The sequence below is a fragment of the Panicum hallii genome, chromosome 9 (genome assembly GCF_002211085.1).
Source record: "Panicum hallii strain FIL2 chromosome 9, PHallii_v3.1, whole genome shotgun sequence".
NCBI lineage: Eukaryota > Viridiplantae > Streptophyta > Magnoliopsida > Poales > Poaceae > Panicum > Panicum hallii.
The window spans coordinates 16,827,274-16,850,461 of NC_038050.1; the positions used below are offsets into that span (position 1 = coordinate 16,827,274).

Below are 23,188 nucleotides of genomic sequence, written 5' to 3' on the forward strand. Positions count from 1 at the left end.
GGTTTCCGAGGGCATGGCAAACCGAACGGTGTATATCATCACAAAAATAGAGCCAATATTTGTCAAACAAGGCACACATTTACCAACCGAGCAGTGCAGCACAACCATGACAAACAATTGTCTCAACTGATGTGACGATGCATATACTATTGACTCGTCAAATAAAATGTTCCATTCATTATCGTCTTCAAGGAGTCCACGTGCCTCACATGCTTGTCGAAACGTATTGTGCACCTTGTTGTTAAACGTCCTTATATCAGCATAATTTGTAGCTCCCTTCACTATCATTAGCAACATGCGTAGGTAATATAACTCTCCAGCAGTTGGATGCACATAGTATATCCGCCCAATTTTAGCGTCGGGTGTTTTCTGACGCCAACACCTATGTGAAGCGTCCCAAGACCACTCTTTTGGAAAGTCACAATAGGTCAGGTGCCTTGCCCTGCTATGCTTTGAATTAGCATCAAACTATGCTGTTAACATAGTGCTTTTTGCTGCAGGGCTCTCGAGTATTTCTGTCAAGGTAGCGCTAGGCTCATATCGTACATAGTTCATACCAGGAAGATGCACAGTCAATCGCTCTACGGAAGGGGTCCTATAATGAATGTCAAATTCAAGAATATGCCATACGGCCTCACATGTGGATAGGTATCTCGCATCAATGTATTCCTGAATTTCATTAGGAGGAGCCAGGTGGGGCCCTGGAGATGCATTGGGTATTTTCGCGGTAATCTCAAAATACACCTTCGCTCGGTCGCTCCCCTTGTTAATATATTTGAAGAGGTATTTAATCATGTTCGTTTTGTTGCACCATTCAACATTAATATGCGCATTATACTTCTTCAGTAGCGACATGTTGTGTGGAATGACGCTCTTGTTATCCAATCTAATGCTGTTTTTTAAAACAGACCTGCCATCATCACGTCTTTTATATATCGTAAACCCAAAGTTATCTATGATGGTCTCGTCTTGAAATGTTTTAGGAAAATTTTTGGAGCACTTGTCATTTTTCATACATGGGCATCTTTTATTGTAAGTACCACAGGGACCATGTATCATGAATTCATTGACCAAAGCATATCCCAATGGATCTGCGTTCACATCGGGGATTTCAGCACAAATTATATTGTCAATAGCAGAGGCATTAAGCTTGGAATTGCTGGTCGCTAGCCACACAAGGCAGTGTATATGTGGGAGGCCACGCTTTTGAAATTCAACGGTATATAGAACTACATAAAGTAGGCAAAAGTAAGGATCAGTCAAAATAGAATAGGAGGTAGACTAAAGGGATGAGGCATGACATTAGAATATCATACCAGCACGGACCGGACCAAATGTCTTCCCCTCTCGAATGTCTACTATAAATTCTTCAACTTTCATATGGAAAACCCGAACAACCAGTTTAGAACGGTCACATGGTTGCTGTCCAGGTTCAAAATGCAATGCATCTGATATTTCTTTCCATTTGGGGTTGCAAGTGAAAGTAACAAAGAGGTCGGGAGGACCATATACTCTACAGATGGCCATTGCATCCTGGTAGTTCATGACATAGTACCTCCTACCGCCAGTAAAAGAGGGGGGCACAATCATCCTACTACCAACAGAATCAGCGCTAGTCATACCCTTATCAATAGCTATTCCTTGCACCGACTCACACCGTAGCTCCTTTTGGTGGTTTGCAATGAATTGCAATCTCGATCCTTCTATTGTCGAGTACGTATCAACATCTATCTGATCACTTAGCCATCCATAGCAAGTGTATGGATTGGGGACGTTCAACCTATAATGCACATGGTATCTAACAAACTCAAGCATTGTGACATGTCTACGTTTCTTCCCGTCACCCTCATCTTCATTATATTTAATGCCCAAACGAAAGCCATGTTCACCGTAAGGAAATAATAATGGGTACTGCAAGGCCATATAACATGGATGTAGGTATGAAACACGTTTGAGTCCAGATTTTTTATCATGCACAAGAACATCGTAGGTGTATTCAGCAGCAGAATAATCACCTATAATTACAGCTGCAATCTCGCCGCTCGACGGCAAATTGTATCGAACATCATTTCGTGTGTTGCACCCTAACAAACGAAGTGTAACCTCTTTACCAGGTTCTTCTTCTATACGTTCTCTAGCATATCGAAACGCCTTGACAAGTTGGTTATTTTCATTTAGCATATTCATCAAAGAAAGGGCAGTATCAGGATCTGGCTGAACACGAGTGTTGTCATCACTCTCAAATAAATTAAGTCTATTTTGTATCTCGTTTTCAGTATCGTAAATATAGAGCTGCGCAAATCTAGGTCGTGTTCCTTGGTGGGGCAACAGTGTACCGATACGATGATGAACTACTCCATTAATTTTGAACACATAAGGTGCATTACCACTGTTTATCATCCTATCGACAGCCGCACCTAGTGAAGTGAATGCAAAAAGGGAGTTGTATGATCGAATCTGGCGCAAGAACCTCTTTGATCGTGCATCACCATCGAATTGCAAAAGGGTACACAAAGGCTTTGGCGGTTTTTTGTAAGTTTCCAACCTGATCTTCCCTCCTTTACAGCAAAGGTTGTAAATAATTTTCCGTTGTGTCACAGCGGAGGTACGCTTAACACGCTCTTGGAACCAAAAAACAGCTCCATAGTACGCGCACTCATGCGTAGGGCCACCATAATATGACCGGTCGGGGTAGTTCTCTACAACATAGAATTGAAAAATGTTTGTGTGCAACTCACAAAAGAAATGTTAAATCTCGTATGACATAGAGAAAGTGTTTAGGCACCTTTAAGAGTCTCAATATATTCTGTACTAAGAGGAAGCAGGGCAGCTGGTGTAGCACTGGAGGCTGCCACAGATCCAAATAGTTAAGAATAGACAATGTTATGCTGGCAAAGTAGGAAAGGATAGAAGCTCAAATTCCAAAGCAAGACAGAGGAAACCACCTCCGAGAGAGGTCAAAGAAGGGTTGATGCATATCCTACGATGCACCCTACGTATGTGAAGTCGATGACGTCTATTTGAGCTAGCAACATCCCTAGGGAAGTCTATCAGAGACCTATGTCCTGTGTAGCATGAGGGAGTAGCAAATAGGTATAATTATGGTGTACGGTATTCCAGTACTTTTTTATATTCAAAGGTCAAACGAAGGAGACATGGGGCCTAACCCAAACTAACCTGCTTTCTTTGGACTAAAAAACGGCCAACTGAGCGTCGTCTGCTGATCAGGCACCGCTACTTGAGCAGAGGTGCTGGGCTGACCAGCCTCATAACAAGGCTTACCGCAGGCTGATGGCAGAAAAAATAGAGCATTTGATTACCCCTCAAAGGTCTTTTTTTTTCAAGAAAAAGGGAATTCCTAAGAATAAAACCGACCGTGTCCCAAGAGTTTCCTCTTCTTCGCCTTTTCACGGCAACGCGCAACCCTCTCAGATGGAGTTCCAGCCATCAAGAATCAGATCGTATAAAGCTAAGGAAGACCGTAGCGCAAGCACAAGTAAGCAGCACATATACCAGAAAGAAACGAAGGCAAAACAAAGGTGACAATCGCATCATCACAAGCACATAGCAAGGGAAAAGAACACATTATGCAACAAGATAAACATTGACACGATAAGGGACAAATGCGTTTGATAGCAGAAGCAAGCTACGAAACTAAGTACATACCTTTTCAGTTGCAACTTGTCTAGCTTGCTTGTATGAGCAGCGTCAAACGAAACAGAAACCGCAAGGGCTGAAGAGAAGAGCTGTATTTAAATTAGATTTCAATGCATATTTCGAAAACAACAATCTACATATATAAGTTCATCAAGAAATGTAACTAACCTCACACCTTTTTAATAACTAACCACCTAGTAGCTTGTAAGCAGGGACAGTTCAGAAGACCATGACACAAACCCTGTAAATAAAACTCATGTATTTAGACATCGCAAATACAATTCGTCAGCCATTCAGGAATCCACATAATTTACTAGTTTTGTCTATGCATAATAATGTGGCATCTTTGAAGAAAACGGCATCTCTGAAGCATCTATATTCTAATTCTAACTGGGTACAGCATTTATCCATACGGGATCAACCGAGTTGATGTAAGAAAATATAAAAACCGGTATATAAGGAAGCACAAGTGGCAGATTCATCGTCTCTAATTGTATAAAGGAAATGCCGTTAGGCACATGCTGGGCCCTGCACTACTTATCAGCCTAAAAATCAAAAAAGGTTCGGACACCTCGCTGATCCATGGTTTTTGCGACAGCCAGAAATGGAGAGAGGCGTGCCATTCTTTTAAGGAAATAATAGAGAAAGGTTTCCTTCCCCAGAGGATGACCTTTGAAACGCTGTATCGTGGACTGATACAGGCAGATACGCTAAGGACCTGGAGAAGGCTGAAGCACAGAGTTGACCAAGAAGCAACAGAATTTGGTGATCAGATCAAACTTTATCACATCAAGCCTTACAAGAGGTGAACATGTGCAAAAGTTGTATGCTGGCCTTGTGACTCCAACATGATTGGAACACAGCCATCAGATACACCTCATCGAAACTGTATTCGTCAAGGGACTGCGGAACCAATTGTTAGTGCTTTGGACTTGTACTTGTAAACTTTTCAGTAAACTAAATCTATTAATGTCTTGTTGTCTTTACAGTAAAGCAAATTCTTCATAGTATAGATCTACAAGAAAGTTCTTCAGATCTATTGTTCAGTTTTTTTAGAATGATCTGATCTATTTTTATAGACAAATAGCAGCATTCCTCCTTTTTTTTCTCTCTGTGGAGGTGCAGTAGGACCTTTAGTTTCTTTTTCTATATCCACCATACAGCTAGCGTACCATGCCCAGTAGAAACTGCAGCTAATATTGCACATTGATATCAGCCCTTTCAAGAATATTTTAGAGGTCATATCCTCACATTCTTGTGCAGTAACAAAGTAGTTCAACAATATTCAAATGTTATTTAAGTAGTACTGAGCTAGCAATTTAGTAATATTCAGTAGACAATTTTCAAAATGTTCAGCTAGCCCATGCATTTAAACAATGCTTAGCTAAAATGTTTGCTATTATTCCAAAGAGAAGCACAAGCCACAATAAATAAACACACATATTTTTTCCTACTCAACTGAACAACTGTGGTTCCTGACTCAAATGAAGCACCTGTATTGTTTATAATTTGATCTGTGCATGTGCGCACAATGCTATGGTAGATGTGCTTCTATTATTTCCTCTTAGTGAATGAGGTTGTCAAATGATTCGTGAATTTCATAAGGACTAACCATGGCTAACATTATTCTTTAAGAAGCTGCAGTAGGACTTCATTCACTCCTAGATTGAAAAGGCAGTATTTCTTTGCTTGTCTGTGCTCAAGCTTCAAGAAAAAAAACTATTTTTGCATGTGGGTCGTGCTACCTTTTCTATGACCCCACAACAAGTCTAGTTTCGAAGTTTGAATGGTCAAAGGTAACCTTTTCTTTCACTCGATCACTTGTAAATATAGATTAAGAATTGTCAACAGATTTTTGTTGTTTAAATCTGTCAAATTCTTCACAAATCAGATGTTAACACCTAAGCAAAGAAAAAAATGGCACTAACAATAAAAGGCTGGAGCTGACCACCATTGAGCTCAACACATATGCACCGGACCAAAGCAAGGAAAATTAGTTGACCCCAAGTGCTGCCCTATGACTAATGTAAACAGAAAACAAGAATGCAATCAACCTACTAAGCACTAACAGGACAAGCTAGATTAAGTGCTCACAGCAATGGATTAAGCTTGTCACCACACGAATCCACTATAATGCAAGCAAACAAATAGCACACCAAAAAGAAATCCAAGCAAGACCTAATCCAATGCTTGCTAGCAACAGGAGTACAGGGTCAGAATTCTGTTCATTATTCCGCAAGACATCCTCTTACATGCTTATGTACAGGGTGTTTCAAATATAATGGATACGAATGGATCCAGATAGACCCTCCCTCTCTTGACCACATTCTAGAGACTCAGGACTTTATTTTTCAGGGTGTATCACACAATGACCAGTCCTTTAGAAAGAACATAAAAAAAAACAACGAGTCATACATTACGTGTCACAAGGTAAATACTCTGCCTATCCAAATACCAGGCATACAATTCTAAAGAAAGGACTAAATGGGGAAGCATTTGCAAAGAGGAAACATTTGGTTATCTTACCAACACAGCTGATTCGTCTAACCTGCTTGTACGTGCAGATCACGTTGTTCTCTACAGCTTCACGTGACCGATGCCACTGCCATTGTACCAGGGCTACCAAAAAAAATAACAATGCGCAACAAAGAAGCCACAAGCTCAGAAGAAAAGATCTGTATTTAAATTAGATTTCATTGCATCTTTCGAAGACAACAAATTACATGTGTGAGTTCATCAAGAAATGTAACTAACCTCACACATTTGGATAACAGCCCACCTAGTATATTGTAAGCAGTCACAGATCAAAAGACAACCTGTAAATAGAACCAATGCATTTAGTCATCACAAATATATTTTACTAATCATTCAAGAGTCCCTTTATTATACATAAATCAGCAAGCAGATACAACATAACATGTTTGAACATAAATAGAACATCATCTGCGTTACAGTCCATCAAGAAGGCAACACTTGAGAGACTCAAGATAACCAATACATCGAATATACGGATAAAAAAACCGTAGTGTGGCTACACATGTAAGATAAGCGCTAGAACCAGAATAAACCATGCTCCCTAACAAGTAACCAATAATATTCAAACTCCCTTTCGAGAAGCTGATGCTGCTGCTGCTCTCTACGCACATGGAAAATACCGAAAAAGAGGACCACATCTAAGAATAAGAGACAACCCAGACCACAATCGCCCATTTAGCATGATAAGGGCGAGCAGGAACCTACCTGGTATAAAAGCAAGGAGACAAAGACTCCAGAGTGTCCAGGCAGGCTATGTCACCTACGCCATGATTCAGTGGCACCAGGGCTACAAATTGCAACAACATATCAGCAAATCACGAGAAGAACCAGAACGAACACTGCAAAATAGAAGGGGTTGCAACGTTCCGAGGCATCGAACCTGGATACAGTAAGAAAAATGGCAATGGCGAAAAGGAGTTTCCTTGAAACTACAGAAACAGGCCACGAGACGGTTAAGGAGGCAACCAATGGAGGGAGGGAGAGGAGGAAAGCAGCCCTCAGAACAGGTAGATAAAGGAGGAGGGTTGGGAACAGCTCCAAAGGGGAACTGTGCAGGCGTCACCGAAGCCACTGCACAGCAAGGGCGCGCGTACGGGAGGAATGGGCGGCGGGCACAGCAAGGGCGCGCGTACGGGAGGAATGGGCGGCGGGCTACCAACTACGCCGATGGAACCCGTAACAGGAAGTAGCCGAGGTGATTAGGCACGCTACCCATCCTCCTGACCTAATCACCGGTGAAGCCGACCCCTCGCTCCGACCATCCACGCCTGCGTACGGCCGCTGCAGATAGGACCGCGTGCAACCTGCACAGTGTTACCCGCCGCCGGAGATCGACACGGCTCGGAGGCCACCAACATCGGCGTGAGGGGCAGCGGAGGTGGGCATCGGCGGCGGGACGGGAACGCGCGGATGGGACGGCTGCGGCGGCGCGGGAGCAGCGCGTGCAGCGGCGGCGGCAGCCGCTGTGCCGGGACCAGGATCTGGGAGGTACAATCGAAGGGGAGCCGCAGGCGGGGGTGGAGCAGAAACATCCGCGGGAGAGAGGGCGCGGAGGCGGGCACCGGCGATGTGGCGGGGGCGCGGACGGGAAGACGGCGCCGGCGTGCGAGCGGCGCGCGGAGCGGCAGCGCCGCCGGCGGCCGTGCGGAATCGAGGGGCAATGGGGAGCGGCAGGCAGGGTGGAGCAGAAAAACGCCTGCGTGAGAGAGGGCGCGGAGGCGGACACCGGCGGCGTGGCGAGGACGCGGACGGGACGATGGCGCCGGCGTGCGAGCGGCGCGCGGAGCGGCAGCGGCGCCGGCGGCCATGCGGAATCGAGGGGCAACGGGAGAGAGAGATGCGGATTGGGTCTGCGCCTCCGGGAGGAAAGCACAATTCCCACTAAACGCGAGGGCTTTTTTGCAGAAATCGCCGGCTCCGGGGTGGCCATCCACGGGAGCTAGCGCGCAGGCACGCGTCGGCACGGGCAGGCACGCGTCAGCACGGGACGCGGCCGCTGCCGACGTGGCCGCTCCTGGTGCGAGGAAACGGCAGGGAGTTTTAATATAAAAGATTTGCCAGCATGCCACTTACGTAGCTCCGATGAACCCTACAGTTTAAGCACATAGTGATGCCAGATGAGCAAGCCCAACTTCATATATGCTTGCATTATAATGTTTCAAAAAATCATAATATTTCAGAAAAAGGAAATCCTTGCACAACCCAAGTTTCAAAACAAGATAAAGGTTATGAAAATTTACATGGATCTGGTCAAATCACATTAACACATTGAAAATAGTATGTTGGGTAATAGGGTATCCATTCAAATTTAATCAAAACTGAAGACATGTTATTATGGGTGGGTTGTTCATGTAACCTGATCATGAAGCCTTTTCCTTAACTCTGAAATCATTTTATTAATGTCCTCGTCTTCTCCATCCTCCAGCTTTGGCTGAAAAGGGTATTGTTGTAAAGATAAGGCAAGAATCACAACTAGAATGTCAAATGGGGAAAATACATAATTTCTGGTTACTACATAATCTTTGACTTTCTGGTTGTTGCAATAGACAAAATAACATAAATACCAGAATTCAGAATTAGTAAGGCATACAACTCGTAAAAATAAACTGCATAAGCAGCGTGAAGTTAACAAATGCAGAGTTTAAGGTATCATACACTGTGTCTCTGGACAAATGCCAATACTTTGCAGCTCAATCAAAATCTTATCTTCCACCAACATCTGCCCATATTGATACTCATATGGAGAAAAAGGGAAATCTTTGGCTGAATTTTGACATTGCCGTGAAATTGTGGTATCAAGTCATGCAAAGGGCCACTCTCTGGGTATACAGTGAAATTGATTCCATCTGATAAATTCTCACTATGAACTGAATTCTCACTATTTGAATTGATGAAGTTGCTTGAAGCTGTAAAACCATTGCGCATGCTCTGCCACAGAAGTACTGTTGAGTGCGTGAAATCCACGCTCGATCCGAAATTAGATGTTATGGCACTAGCTTGAAGTTCATTTTCTAAGTATCTGTTAACAGTGTAAGGATTGCGGCTATTTGGAAACTCAACAAGTATATCTCTTTGCACACCATTGGAATCAGGTAAGTCATCTTCTATGATTAAAGCTGAAAGGAGTCTGTGTGCCATTGGAGCCATTTCATTAAACCATTTGTCAGCTTCAAGCTTCTGTGGTACTGTGTGGTTTTCGTCGCCAGGAGAAAAACAGCTGATAGATCCTTTCGCTCCAACTCCATTGGTTTTGCTTTGCTGGGATGAGGGAGAAAAGTTGGATGGAGCCAGCACCTGAGATGAATGCTCCTCCTGCAGATTTTTCAGACATATGAAGCAAGGATACATATATAGACAACGAGTTTTCATGAAACAGGAACTTTTTTGTTGGCGCTATTATATCATAAAGTCGCGTACCATCTTTTGCATTCTTCGGTAATCACTTGATGCTATTATATCATGTTTACCATCAGACATGCATGACATGCTCGTCTCAAGCTCTTCGACTAGGTTGATCTGACCACCAACTCCGACAAATCAAACACCATCCCAGCCCACAATGAAAGCACATTCAATCATGACATCTAAAGCAAAAATGACACCAACCTGGTTTTTCAAGAAAGATAAATTTTCAGAGCTTATGAAAGTTAGCATGGGTTCCATTTTCTTCCAGAAAGGGCCAGAATATGCACCAACTGCAGAAAAGAAAAGGAAGTTATAAACATCAATCCAAAGGGATGCCTGACAGTCACCAGGCAAAAATAATAAGACAGTATGCACACCAATAGCGCTCCGAGCAGCGTTAACAGCAGCTAAAAGTTCCTCTTGGTCATCTTCTGGTTCACCTACAATGCACAATTAGTTGCTAAGAGAAAGGATAATACAAGAGACATGAGTATAAAGGTGAAGTATGTTTCAGAAAACCTGTTATATCAGTAGGTTCACAATTTAGTGCCTGTGAATTCCAAGATGAAGCTTTGCGGTCAGAGCCCTTTTTCATTGGGGGCCGTCCCAACTTACTGCACAGATGATTGAAAGATCAAATCAAGATTCATATAACAAACTAAGATCCACAACGCCACAAAAGGTTAACGATTAAGTACCTCTCGTTCGTTTCAGATCCAGGTCTTCCACCTTTTATTGGTTTTCTAGTTTCTGCAGTGTCCAGTTTTTCTTTTGGTATGGAAGAACACCCCTTAACATGCATAGCACCTCTTCCACTCCTCCCTTGACGACGAACACCACCATCTTCAAGCTCTTCTTTCAAAGGAATCCTATTTTTATTTGATGAAAATATCAATCCCAATCCCAATATCGTCTCGCCGCCGACCAAGAACGTGACGTCCGCGCCGCCGCCGTCCAGTAGCAGGCGGCCGAGGTCGCGGCCGATGCTCGAGGCCGGCGCGGGTATGGGGTCCTCGTCGCCGTCCTCGCGCAGGACGACGACCCAGCACAGGAACGCGACGCGGCCGTCGTCGGCCACGAACTTGGGCAACTCCAGATGGCCCCGCCGCACGAACCGCGGGAACCCCCACGACCTGAGGCCCCCGGGCGCGTACACGTGCGCGCGCCGCTGCGCGTGCGACGGGGACGGCCCGCCGTCCTCCCTGCCATCACGGTGGCGTCTTCGGCTAGCCGTTGTAGCCTTCCATATACGCTCGCCCCATGCTATACATAAACACAACATGCTAGATCCTCGAAATCTCCCAGCAAATCTTCTCCCCTTCTCTGCAAAGAAAATCTTCCGCTAGATCATGTCGACGAGCTCGAACACCGAAGCTGATGCTGGTGCCAGCCCGGGCATCAGGCGGTGCGCCGCGTGCAAGAACCAGCGCAGGAGGTGCTCCCAGGACTGCATCCTCGCCCCCTACTTCCCGGCATCGGATCCCCAGAGATACGCCAGCGTGCAGAGGGTCTTCGGCGCCAGCAACGTTGCAAGGATGCTCCAGGTAAGCATCTCCTCACCGGCGAGGTGGATTAGCTCAGGCGGGTTCGGGATTTAAGAATTTGGGTTGACGGGGTTAGTTGGAGAGCTCACCGGCGGTCCTAGAGGGAAGGTCGCGGCGGCAGGCCGGCCAGGCGGAAGTGGTGGGCGCTGGGGGCGGTGAGGCTGGCGGCGGTGGCGCCGCCGGTCCGGGCGGTGGAGGAGGCCGGTTGGGCCAGGTAGGGTGGGAGGGCGCAGGAGGTGGCTGCCGCGGGCGGGCTAGGTGGTGGCACGATGGGCGGCGGCAGGGGCTGGGAAGTTTGGGACGAAGAATAGCAGTGTCTGCCTGTCTGGAGGTAGGAGATGAAGGAGAATCGTTGGATTTTAATCTTGCGGTCCAAAAAAATCAAGTGAGGAGAGGCGGGATTTCACTCAAGTGACAGATAGACACTCCCTTTTCCTCAGCAGTAGAGGTTTAGCATTGAGCATTAGGTGGTTTAGCATTGAGCATTAACACCTACAGAATTCATGTATAGAAGCATTGTAGAATGATTTTTTTTCTTTTGAACGAAACACTGCAGAATGATCTTACATTTTTTGAATTTAAGAATGATCTTACATTTCCCTCTTAAGCGCTCAGGCATATCCGCTAAAAAAAAAGAATGATCTTACATGCATTCGCTATGTAGAAATCAAATAATGGTGCGTCATTTCCTGTCCTGTGCAGGACCTCCCAATCCACGAGCGCGGCAAGGCGGCGGACATAATGGCGGTGGAGGCGCACCGGCGGGTGCAGGACCCGGTGTACGGCTGCGCGGGGATCGTCAGCCGCCTCCAGGGGGAGATCAGAGCCGTGCAGTGCGAGCTGGCCAGGACCCAGGCCCAGATCGCCGTGCACGCCACCGCCGCGGCTCGCGCGCGGCCAGCGGTGGGCACCGCCCAGCTGAACGCGCCGGCACAAGCCGCTCTGACTCAGCAGCAGCAAGAGCAAGACGATGCGCTGGTGATGCAGCAGGACCCGTTCCAAGGGTTGGATGCCCTGCTCGTTGATGATTACAGTGTGGATGTTAATCTGGTTGATGATGAGATGAACACTGACTAGGCTGTAACTGAAATGATCCAGTGCTCCAGCTCATAAGAACTGAAATACTAGTCTTCATCAAGTCTAATAATATAAAGTGCTCCCTGCTAATTTTGTACTCATCTCTACACGAATTAGAATTACGTACCAGTGAGAGAATTTAAATTTTCCCCAACTCCCACTTGTATTTAAATGGTTTTAAGATTTGTACAGCAAAGTTTAAGCACAATATCAGAACCAGTTCAGAAATCACTCAAGATATAATAAACCAGTTCAGAAAGCATGCACAATATAAACAGGAGAGACCAAAGCATAGGAAACGAGAACCGTCCACCGCGCCGGTAAACGCGCGCGAAGCTGGCTACCTGGCGGCGGCGGCGCCAATCGCCTGGTCCAACGGCAGCTGCAAAGCCTAGTACACCGCTTCAGAGCCCTTGCGACAAGAGCAGGCAGGTTGGCTCCTGCGAATCCAAGCAGAGATGATCTGTCTCCTCCTGCCGCCGCGGCCGCGCCGCCAGTTTGATCGGTCTCGGCGGTTGCTGCGCTCGCCAAACGGCACGAGTGACGAGACAAACCAACACAAGGAAGATGTGCTGCTCGCCTGCTCTTGCGAAGACACCTCCTCTGTTTCGTTCGTAGCTTGCTTGCCTCGCCAGAGATCCGCCGCGTGTTCCGCGGCCGCCGCAGAACATGCGCGCCAGGTTCCTGCCATGGCATCACGAATCTGGCCGTTCTGCCGAGAGGCTGCGCGGGGTCGACACGGCGACACACGCTGGCAGCACAGCACCCATCGTCCCCTGGCTCCTTACCGCGACAGAGCGCTTGCGGCGATGCAAATATCGACGAGCCGTGCGCCGGAGGACGCCAGGGTGACATAGAAAGGTGGACCATTTCTGAACTTGACCCGAAAGGGAGCTGCCCCCGACTCCCCGTCCATCCTTGTCCCCGACTCCCCGTCCATCCTTGTCACTTGCCCTTGTTTATTCCAGCAGGCTCTGCAGCCAGACCGGCCAGCCGGCCATGGATCGACGACACAACCAATGCAAGGCTCCTCGCCAAAGTCAACTATGCCTCTCGATCAGCACCTGCACAACAAAAGCAGCCTCCGTTGCTCTCTGCTGATAGATGCTGCTTTCTAATTGTTCACCTCTTCCGATTAGTATGGCAACGTGCAGTCGTGCTGCTGTGCAGACAGGCGGTGAACTCCCTGGTCGTGAAGCTCACCTGGCTCATGGAGACCCGTCCCGTGGTCAGGGACCTCCTGCAAGGCCTGGCCACCGACCAGTTCGTTGGATCCGGGGTTTCAGAACTGTGCACGTCGTATAGATTTTGTAGGACAGAGTATGAGGTATGATCTGTACTCTACGCCAGCTATAACTATTCGTACAAAAGTAGAACTAGTCGGAACATAAGAAAACTACCCGAGTAGTACTCAGGTAGAACTCCTAAGCTAATATTGGGTTAGAATTTCCATATAACTCTGTCCCCAGACTATATAAGGGTGGGCAGGGATCCCCTTCAAACATCTCTCATCTAAGCCAATACAAACCACCACACAAGACACAGGGTATTACGCTCTCGGAAGCCCGAACCTGTCTAAATCTTATGTTCCTTACACCTTCGTGTTCCTGATCTCGGTGATACCCCACCTACAATCTACCACCTCGGGGGTATCCCTCGGTGGGCTTGAAAGTTAAACACCGACAGCTGACACGCCAGGTAGGGGGATCAACGAATTTATACAAAATAGGGCCTTCATTCATTCATCCATATTTCAGCGTTGTACAAACTGTCTTGGCCCGCCCAAGGAATTTCTTCAGGTTAACCGAGTCATCTTCGCATGACAACCACTCACGTAAAAACGCATATGAAGGATTGCATAATCTATTGCTTCGGGCCAACCGAGACATCTTCGCATGGCAACATACGACCTGTCTTGGTCCGCCCAAGGAACTGATCAAACCCATGTGAAGGATCTCGTCATCACTTCCTTCGGGCCAACCGTGACGTTTTCGCATCATATGTAAACTCTCATGGCTCGACCAGCAAGATTTATTTCTCTTCTACCAGCTGATCTCCAGTCACCTATCTTTGCTGCCGCGAGCCTCGGCTAGGGGGCTCAGCTAGGGCGGCAGAGGAGTACGCAGGTCTCGCTCCTATACTTCCAGTGATGTTACATTTACTAGTTCCGACTAGTACTACGCGTAGTTGACTGAAGAGGCCTCGCACCCGTACTTCCAGTGATGTTGCTTTTACTAGTTCACGACTAGTACTACGTGTAGTTAACTGAAAGAGCCTCGCTCTCATACTTCCAGTGACGTTGCGTTTACTAGTTCCTGACCAGTACTACGCGTAGTCAACTGAAGGGGTTCCTGACCAGTACTACGCGTAGTCAACTGAAGGGGTCTTGCTCCCATACCTCAGTGACATTGCGTTTACTAGTTCCCAACTAGTACTACGCATAGTCAACTGAAGGGGACTCGCTCCCATACTTCCAGTGACGCTGCGTTTACTAGTTCACGACTAGTACTATGCGTAGTCGACTTAAGGGGCCTCACTCCCATACTTCCAGTGACGTCGCGTTTACTAGTTCTTGACTAGTACTACGCGTAGTCGATTGAAGGGGCCTCGCGACCATACTTCCAGTGAAGCTGTGTTTACTAGTTCCCGACTAGTATTACGCGTAGTCGACTGAAGGGGCCTTACTCCCATACTTCCAGTAACGTTGCGTTTACTAGTTCCCGACTAGTACTGCATGTAGTTGACTAAAGGGGCCTCGCTCCCATAACACTGCGTTACTAGTCCCCAACTAGTACTACGCGTAGTCCTCTAAAGGGGTACTTACACCCATATTCTCAGTAACACCTTGACTTGTGCTGCGACGATGACCACGACTACTCGGTTTGACATTCGCTCACGTTGCAATGTCAACGTGTTGTTAGCAACCTCAACTCCTCGTCTCAACTACAAACAAGACACTCAGCGTGCCCTTCGCCGACTAGTCTAGCTTCCAAGCTCGGGGGCTGGGCGCGTCAGGGCACTCGGCGTACCTTCAGTGGCTTGTCTAGTTCCCATGCTTGGGGGTTTGGCATGACAAGGCACTCGACGTGTTTTAGGCGGCTCGTCTAGCTCCCATTCTCGGGTGCTGGGCACAATAAGGTTACTTAGCATACCTTTGCCGACTCGTCAAGCTCTCGAGGTACCGTTCGACGATGTCGAGGCCACAGAGCTCCTAGACTATGGGCATCATCGCTGGCACGACCATTGTTGTTGAGCTCAAGTTGCATTATTGTCGGTTCTCAATTGGTTGACAAGGTCTCACGAATGTTCATGGGGATGAAAAATCGTCAGAAGAGGTTCACCTTTCGAAGAGAGGACACGCTTCTTGTCGTGGGCACTGTTGATCAGCTCAACATTGAATTGCTTCGGGATGGTGTCAAATGTGGGGATCTTGTATGTCCATGTGCCTTCATGGATGACCATGCTATCGGAGTTTGTCACATACTCCTCGTTTGTGAAGAATCCCACTGCTTGGATGAATGTGCATTCGACCTGAGTGAATGAAGAACAGTCTTTAGAGCAGCATGTTTCCATGCTGCCTGGCGATGATGACTTTGCGGGTGTCCCGGGCGGCGTTGATGATAGCGCGGAGGTCACTCGTGGAGGAGTCGTAGTAGTTGCCTTGCCCTTGTTGGTGCTGCTTGACTATGCGGTGCCTGCGTTCGGCGCACTTTGCATTTCTGAGCCTGCCGCATTCGTTTCGCACGTCATCTTCGTTTTCCTTCTTCGCGGTGTCAACGGTGTTGAGAGCGAATTTGAGTGGCCTGCGTGTGTCGCGGTTCGGTGTTGCAGGGGCGTCGGAGATGTAGTCGTCGTCGTCAAGGTAGTAGTCGTCAAGTTGGACGCGATCCGATCCGTCTGCCTCCGTGAATGGGATTTCTTCAATGAAAGCCATAAAGAACTTGCGATCCGGCGCGGAGCTTTTGGTGATCGACCCCTCTTCTTCGTCGGAGGAATCGAGGGGCCTGCCTTCCTGGAATGGTAGTTCATCAGGTTTGATGGCGCAGGAAGGTGGGCTGAGGTCAGGTAGCTTGGAGGATTCCATGCCCTTCCGATGCCCAAGCCCACCCGGCCAAGGTGATAGCACCCTCAGGCCCTAGTGGCCGCTTGATAAGGGCGATGCGTCATCGTTGAAGTTCTACTAGTCAATGGAGATGGGAGCCCTCCGATAGACGGTGGCTAGTCCTCCTCTAACTTGCAGTAGACGATCCAAATCCTCCTCCAACTCAGAGAAGAACTTTGTGGTACGGGACCTTGGACCAAGGCAGACTCAGTTCCAGGGATTCCAGGTTGTCGATAAAGTCGTTGATTGCATGATTGACGTCCATGGCGGTTTCTTTGGGCTGCTTCTGATTGGAAAGCTGGAGATTTGTTTCTGTGAGCCCAATGTATTCCATGATGATTCTGTACCGACTAGCTTTATCTCCTATTCATACGGAACAAATAAGAGATAAATGAGATAAATAAGAGATAAGACGAGCTTTATCTCTTAAGCCTGTTTAAACTACGTTATGTACACAGTCCCGTGGTCCCGGGTCTGACAATATTAGGTCATGCCACACTCCAACCCGTGGAGTTATAGATTGAAGCCAAGCCGGCCTGCCCACCCTAGCTGAGTTGATGAGCCAGCCTACGAGCTGCAGGCCGAGCCGATCCGCTAGCCGAGCCATGCTGAGTTGGGCCGACCGAGCCGGCCTAGTTTCTTTCTACCTAGTGAGCCCTAGCCGTCTAACCTCTTTCTTTTTCCTTTTTACCAACCAGACACGTGGGTCTCACCTATCAGTGACATGATGTGACTGACCAGCGGGACCCACTGACCACCTGACCCCGTTGACCGTTGATTGGTCAGCGTTGACCAGTTAACGCTGACGTCAGTAGGACCCACTGCTGACGTCAGCAGACCCGACCCAACTACTGACATCATTATGATGTCAGTATGCCACGTGGCTCACCTTGGTGCTGACACGTGGCGCTAACGATGTGTTTTCTTTTTCCAAAACTTTTTATTAATTTCAAAAAATGATTTAATCTTAGAAAATTCATAATTAATTAACTGGACCTCCAAAAATTATGAAACCAGTTTCATAATTCTTCTAAAATTATGATATACCTGTTAGATAGGTTTTGTTGTGATTTGGATCTTATTTGAATACTTTTATGCACTTTTACGCTTTGGCCCTACATTTTTACGCATTTATGATTAGGTCCCTGCAAGAAGGAGTTGATCAACATCCTGGACGACCGGAAGACCCCAAGAGACTACGAAGAACCACTAGGTTCATGCCCATCTACGAATTGAATACCTATTAGGCATTGCTCGCTAGATATGCTACTCTTTACTTTATGTTATGATGAGATAAACCTACATAGTCTATTTTATTTATCTGAACTCCTTGCAATCCTATACACATGATAATTATATTAGATGTCTTGCTATGCCTTGCATGTGTATGTGTGGGATGGATGGATAGTCTTGGCATGAGTGAAGATACACTTTCCAGGAGTTGGTGAATAGGGCTTTTAGCAGGGAGCGAGCGAACTTAACTTGATCTTCGGATTGAGGGCTTGGAGTGTGTATCTTGGCAAACTTTACAGAGTACCTGTGGTGGGTACATCTTTGGTGGTTCCTTGGTAGAGGGGTTTGTCACACCCTAAAATATTTAATTTTAGGATGTGAATATCTTTTACAATGAGTTCATCTATAAATAGGATTTTCCAAGAATTTTAAAGATTTTTTTCTGGCAATTATTCTTATTTATCCTAGAGCTAGATCCATTTTTATTCGGAGTTTTCCTCGGAAAATTTTGGGATTCTTCCAGTTATATTTTTCTTGGTTTGAAATATTTATCTGGACTTTTCTAGATTTATTTTAAACTTGAAAATAAGTTTTGGAAAATATTTCTATTTTTATTTTCATCGCAGTCGGACCGAGCCGTATCTTGTTGTACGTCCTTTTAACCGTGTCCTCTCTGAATCTTTAAGATGTCCCATCGAGCTCCCGATCCTCTAACCGTTTCCCCACGATCAAGTCATGCTTGAAAACAACGCCTCGTGGCTCGTCGTCGGTATTTTTTCGATGATGTTCAATCACCGTCAGCCCCAACGACTCGGCTTGATCCCTTCCTTCTCTTTTCGCATTCCCGAATAAATGGTTCATGTTCAACCAGCTCTGTCAGCTCGTTTTCATGTTCGACCCTCAACCGAACCTATTTTGGCCCATGACCAAATCACTCGGCCTCGCGCCCACCTACACGCCGCGCACCCCCCGCGAGCCCTCGCGCCCTCGTGGTTGCCAAATCTCGGGCCTCCGCGTCCCTATAAATCCTGCTCGTCTAACCCTAGCCTTGCATCTTTTTGCCCCATGCATCCTCCTCCTCCGCTCGTCTCTGCACAGCCGCCGCCGTGCCCCTGCAGCACGCCTTCCTCCTCGCGTTCCTGCACCGCCCAGCACCACCACCAGACGCGCCGTCGCGCAGCCCCTACAGGCTGCCCGGCCCTTCCCCTGCGCTATCCCCTGCCCGCTCCACCCTGCAGCCTGTGCCTCGTGCACACCAGCGCCCCTGCCCCGCGCGCCCCTGCTGAGGAGCGCCGCCTAGCCCCTGCTGCCCATCGCTCCTGCCTCCTGCGCTCCTCCTCCTGCAACCGTGCGTCGCGACCCCCCTACCGCCGTGCCACTCCTCCACGCCTAGCGCCATGCCTTGCCCTTCCCCTGTGCATCGCCCTCGCCCCTGCCGTTTCCCCTGCAGGCTGCACGCACAGAAACGGTACAGCCGCCCAGAACAGATGAACAGAGCTGCTGTCGCATCTTCCTCCGCAAAATTCGATCACCCCGATGCGTCCCCGCGGTAAGTAAGGTATGGAATGGAATCCCCTCATCATCCTGTGCTGTGAAGCTATTACAAATTAGTCCCTAGAAGATTTTGTAATTATCGCGTAAATTTCTGTGTCTTGCGAAATTTGCAGAAAACCCCCTAGATCTATTACACCTTCTCAATCCAGCCCCTAGATCTATTACACCTTCTCAATCCAGCCCCACCATAGAATTTTTCAGATCTAACCCTAATCTTTTCTGTATTTGCAAGCACTATTTTTTGAGTCTAGTATTTCTTTCCTGCTAACCCCCGAAGTCTATAGTTAATTACGTTATAGGTCCCTGCAGCACTGTTTTATGCGTAGTTTCCACGTTTTAGATCCGTTTTGATCCGTTCTTTTTGCGTTAGTCTTCTTAAACCCTAAGCTATCGTTTAGTAGTGCTGCTGTACCATAATTCCTATTTTTAAAATTAGATATCAATTTAATTTGAATAACATCCTCTCATCTAGTTTTCTGAAATAAAATCCAATTAAGTCTTTGCTCCGGTTTTCATAACTAATGTTAATTTGATTAATATCAACATAAATATATTTATAATTGAATTGTTTAGTTTAACTCGAATCATAAAGTTATACGTTTAGATGTTCTCACAAGTTTTCTTTTCTAATTAATTATTTAATTAGTGTAATTTATACATATAGAATTGTATATAAAATTTGAGTAAGTTCTATTTCGTCTTTATAAATGCAAAGATAATATGAGTTAATTATAATTAGAGATATTTCTCTTTTATATCTTTTACATTAGTTTTCTAAACTAAAATAAATGAAAGGCTATAGTTCTTTTATTTCTTTTATAATATAAATCTTCAGATAGCTGTATCCTTTCAACCCTAACTCTGTTTTCCGTGTTTCTTGCGCTCTTTTGACCGTAGCAATGAGCCCTATCATTTTGTACGCTCTTTTAAAGTTTTCCTTTTTGATTGGTGTATCTGTTCTTAGTCGTTCTTGTTTGCTTGCTTGCTTATATGTTTGTGCCCGATACTTGTGTGACATTAGAAGGAGCGTGATTGAAGAGCGTGGAAGATTTAGAGTTTCAAGAACAAGAGTTGAATTCTCTGAGCAGCTATTCTCTAAAAGAAAGGCAAGTGTTTCCTTGATCATACTTTTATCCTAATAATCATAATAAATATAACTTTTTCTTTATATGCATGCATGTGTCCTAATTTTGATGGATCCTAATTAAGGATATACCTAGTCTTTATGATCATTCCTTATCAACCTAAGTTTTACCTTTATTGTTGGGTAGCTATTGCTTAGTTGCTATAACTGGTTATGGTTCGGGAATAATATATAACCCTGATGATAACGATGATGATGCTACACCTATTTTATCCATGTTCATGCTCTTGGTGATGTTAATCACAAGATTATATATTTTAATTGGAATATGGAGAACCACCCAGGAAAACAGTGCAACCATAATACTATATGGCTCTGGTCTTGGCTAATTAATTAGAAACCTTAGCTTATGATAGTCTTACCGAAAGGGTAAGAGGGGTTGCATCGACGGGGTATAGCTCGATCCTTTTGAGGCACATGGCTATGTGGTCCTTGGCTAAGGTATTTCCTTATTAGGGAGGGTTATGACCGCTTTGACTTGAAACCTTAGCGGATTATCATAAGATAGGGAATCTTTGTAAAGGCCTCGTAGTGAATCCCTAGCCACTCACCTTGGAAGTGGTTAAGAGTCTCACGATCTCAGGCGACATGGGAAACACGAATTGTGGGTAAAGTGTACAACCTCTGCAGAGTGAAAACTGATATATCAGCCGTGCTCACGGTTACGAGCGGCTTGGACCCTCACATGATTAATGAACTTGAAGATGAATTAAATCGTGGACCATGGTTATGGTTATGGTTATCGTGGACCATGTTTATGGTTATGCTTATGCTGTATCTCTTCTCTCTCTTTTAATATGGATTTTTGGTATGAACTTATAACTTAGTAATCAGGTGCTAATAAATTTGACCAACTAAAATTGCCTATCGCAGTAAGCCAGTCAGCCTTTCCTTGCTTTTGGCCTACATGTCATATAATTCCCAACACTTGCTAAGTACCAACCATAAGTGTACTCACGCTTGTTATAATTGCCGCTCAGAGGAGAAAGTGATGTGAAGTCTTTCGAAGATGCTGCTGAGTCCTAGGCCTGCGCAACCCCCGGTCGATTGCCTGTGAAGTTTGGAGTCTTCGTTTCCAGGATAAGCTGTATAACTCTGATAATTTTTATAGTCTTTTAATTCTCTTTTCATGATATTATTGCTGATTATTCACTGATGAAGTCACTATATGTATGGAACTTGATCCTGGCATACATATAGTTACTCATTCGGTTTGGTCTTTAAAAAACCAGGTGTGACAGGTTGGTGGCACGTGTAATGGGTGCAGTTGTGGACCATTGCGGTGTGGACGCTTGTGACGAAGATGCTCGCTTCGGCAATTGAGGACCGGTTGAGGGTAACTATGATTAGTGGGACTATGTTAAGTATGCACACCACTTACCCATTATGAGGGTGGGCCCGGTCTGGGGCTAGCAAGTACGGTACCAAGCCGGTAGGAGGATCGAGTATCGGTGCAGGGGGAGGAGGTGTTGACCTCACATCCCCCGACACGCAAGGGAGGCTTCACAGTCCCGGGATGACCTCTTGCGGGAGGATACGCCCAAGACCAGGAAAAGCCGGATGGTACCGAGGCTACTAGTTTCTGTGTCAGTAGACCAGTGTCTCATTGTTCACTTGGGTCGCTCCTGACTGGCTTCAATTCAAGTGGGTCTAGGTGTATAACCCCTGCAGGGTGAAAACTATACGTATAGCCGCGTACTCAGTCATGTACAACCCTACTCTTCTATTACTCTTATTAGTTAGTGTTACTCATGCTTTCTACCTCCCTCTAGTGTTGACTTCCTGCCTAGGGCAGCTGAGGAGCGAGGAGTGGGAGTTCTCGCACCGACTCGGAGGTTTTGGAACGTGTGTGTGAACCAGGAGATCGGGATGCCGGAATAGCCCGAGTTCGGAGTTTGGATGGTGATATATCTTATGATGCTGCTTATGCATAGGAAACCCCAGCTTTCCTCCTTGATTTTTATATACCTTTAGTATAGTCCACATAAAGCTTGCATACGGATGGTGACGTGAACCTATCCCACACCTTGGTGATAGTTGGTAGATGCAAGATTCGACCCGAAGCGTAACACTGACTAAGAAGATTGATTCAAGGATAGCCCGTGCTTCGCTCAAGTTTGCCTGTGGAGGAGTGTCTTTCCCAAGATGGAGGATGACCTAGAAGCTTAGCTACCATTTCTGTTTCCTGATTATTTCACCCCATCCCAAGGGGCTTGTACTGGAAAACTCGTAATACAATCATTCAGATTACATAATAATTAAATCCATGTTTGAATCTATACGATGTATAACTATGATATCTGCCTGAGATGAGTTCTATATGTGATAACTAGTGATCCAGGGACTATCAAGACGATACAGAGAGTTGGGTTCTCTTTTCGAAAATCCGGTTTGTCACATGGCGCCTCTGGCTCCTTGGTGTCAGCTAGGTGGCTGTTGTGACCACCTGAACCGTTGGCGATGCAGACCTAGGAGCCTAAAATGAAAGTTGTGCCTTCGTCGAGCATGGCGCTGGTGAAGTCGAAGGATTCCATGAAATTCTCCGGTGGATGCTTGATGAACACCCCTACCTAGCGCACCAGCTGTCGGTGTTTTACCGCCAAGCTCATCGAGGGATACCCTCGAGGTGGTGAGTTGTAGGTGGAGTGTCGCCGAGATCAGAAACTTGAAGGTGCAAGGAACATAAAGTTTAGACAAGTTCGGGCCACCGAGAGCGTAATATCCTACATCATGTGTGGTTGTTTATATTGCCTTAGGTGTGTATATGTTTGAAGGGGGTCCCTGCCTGCCCTTATATAGTCTGGGAGGACAAGGTTATATGAAAATCCTAGCCAGATACGAGATTAGGAGTCCTACCCAAGTACTACTCGGGTAGTTTCCTTCCCTTCCGACTAGTTGTACTACGATACGAGTAGTTACAACTGATGTAGGGTATCA

At 46.3% G+C, this 23,188-nt stretch overlaps 1 protein-coding gene and 1 pseudogene across 1 annotated transcript; one reads left to right on the top strand and one right to left on the bottom strand.

The window, feature by feature from the left end:
* The window catches only part of LOC112873432, a 51,558-nt pseudogene extending 40,109 nt beyond the window's left edge, over positions 1 to 11,449 (bottom strand).
* On the top strand, positions 10,914 to 12,218 carry LOC112872889 (LOB domain-containing protein 24-like). Its single transcript, XM_025935924.1, has 2 exons — positions 10,914 to 11,141; positions 11,844 to 12,218. The coding sequence occupies exons 1-2, from the start codon at positions 10,947 to 10,949 to the stop codon at positions 12,216 to 12,218; spliced, it is 570 nt and encodes a 189-aa protein (XP_025791709.1). The 5' UTR covers positions 10,914 to 10,946.
* Positions 12,219 to 23,188: the final 10,970 nt, after the last annotated feature.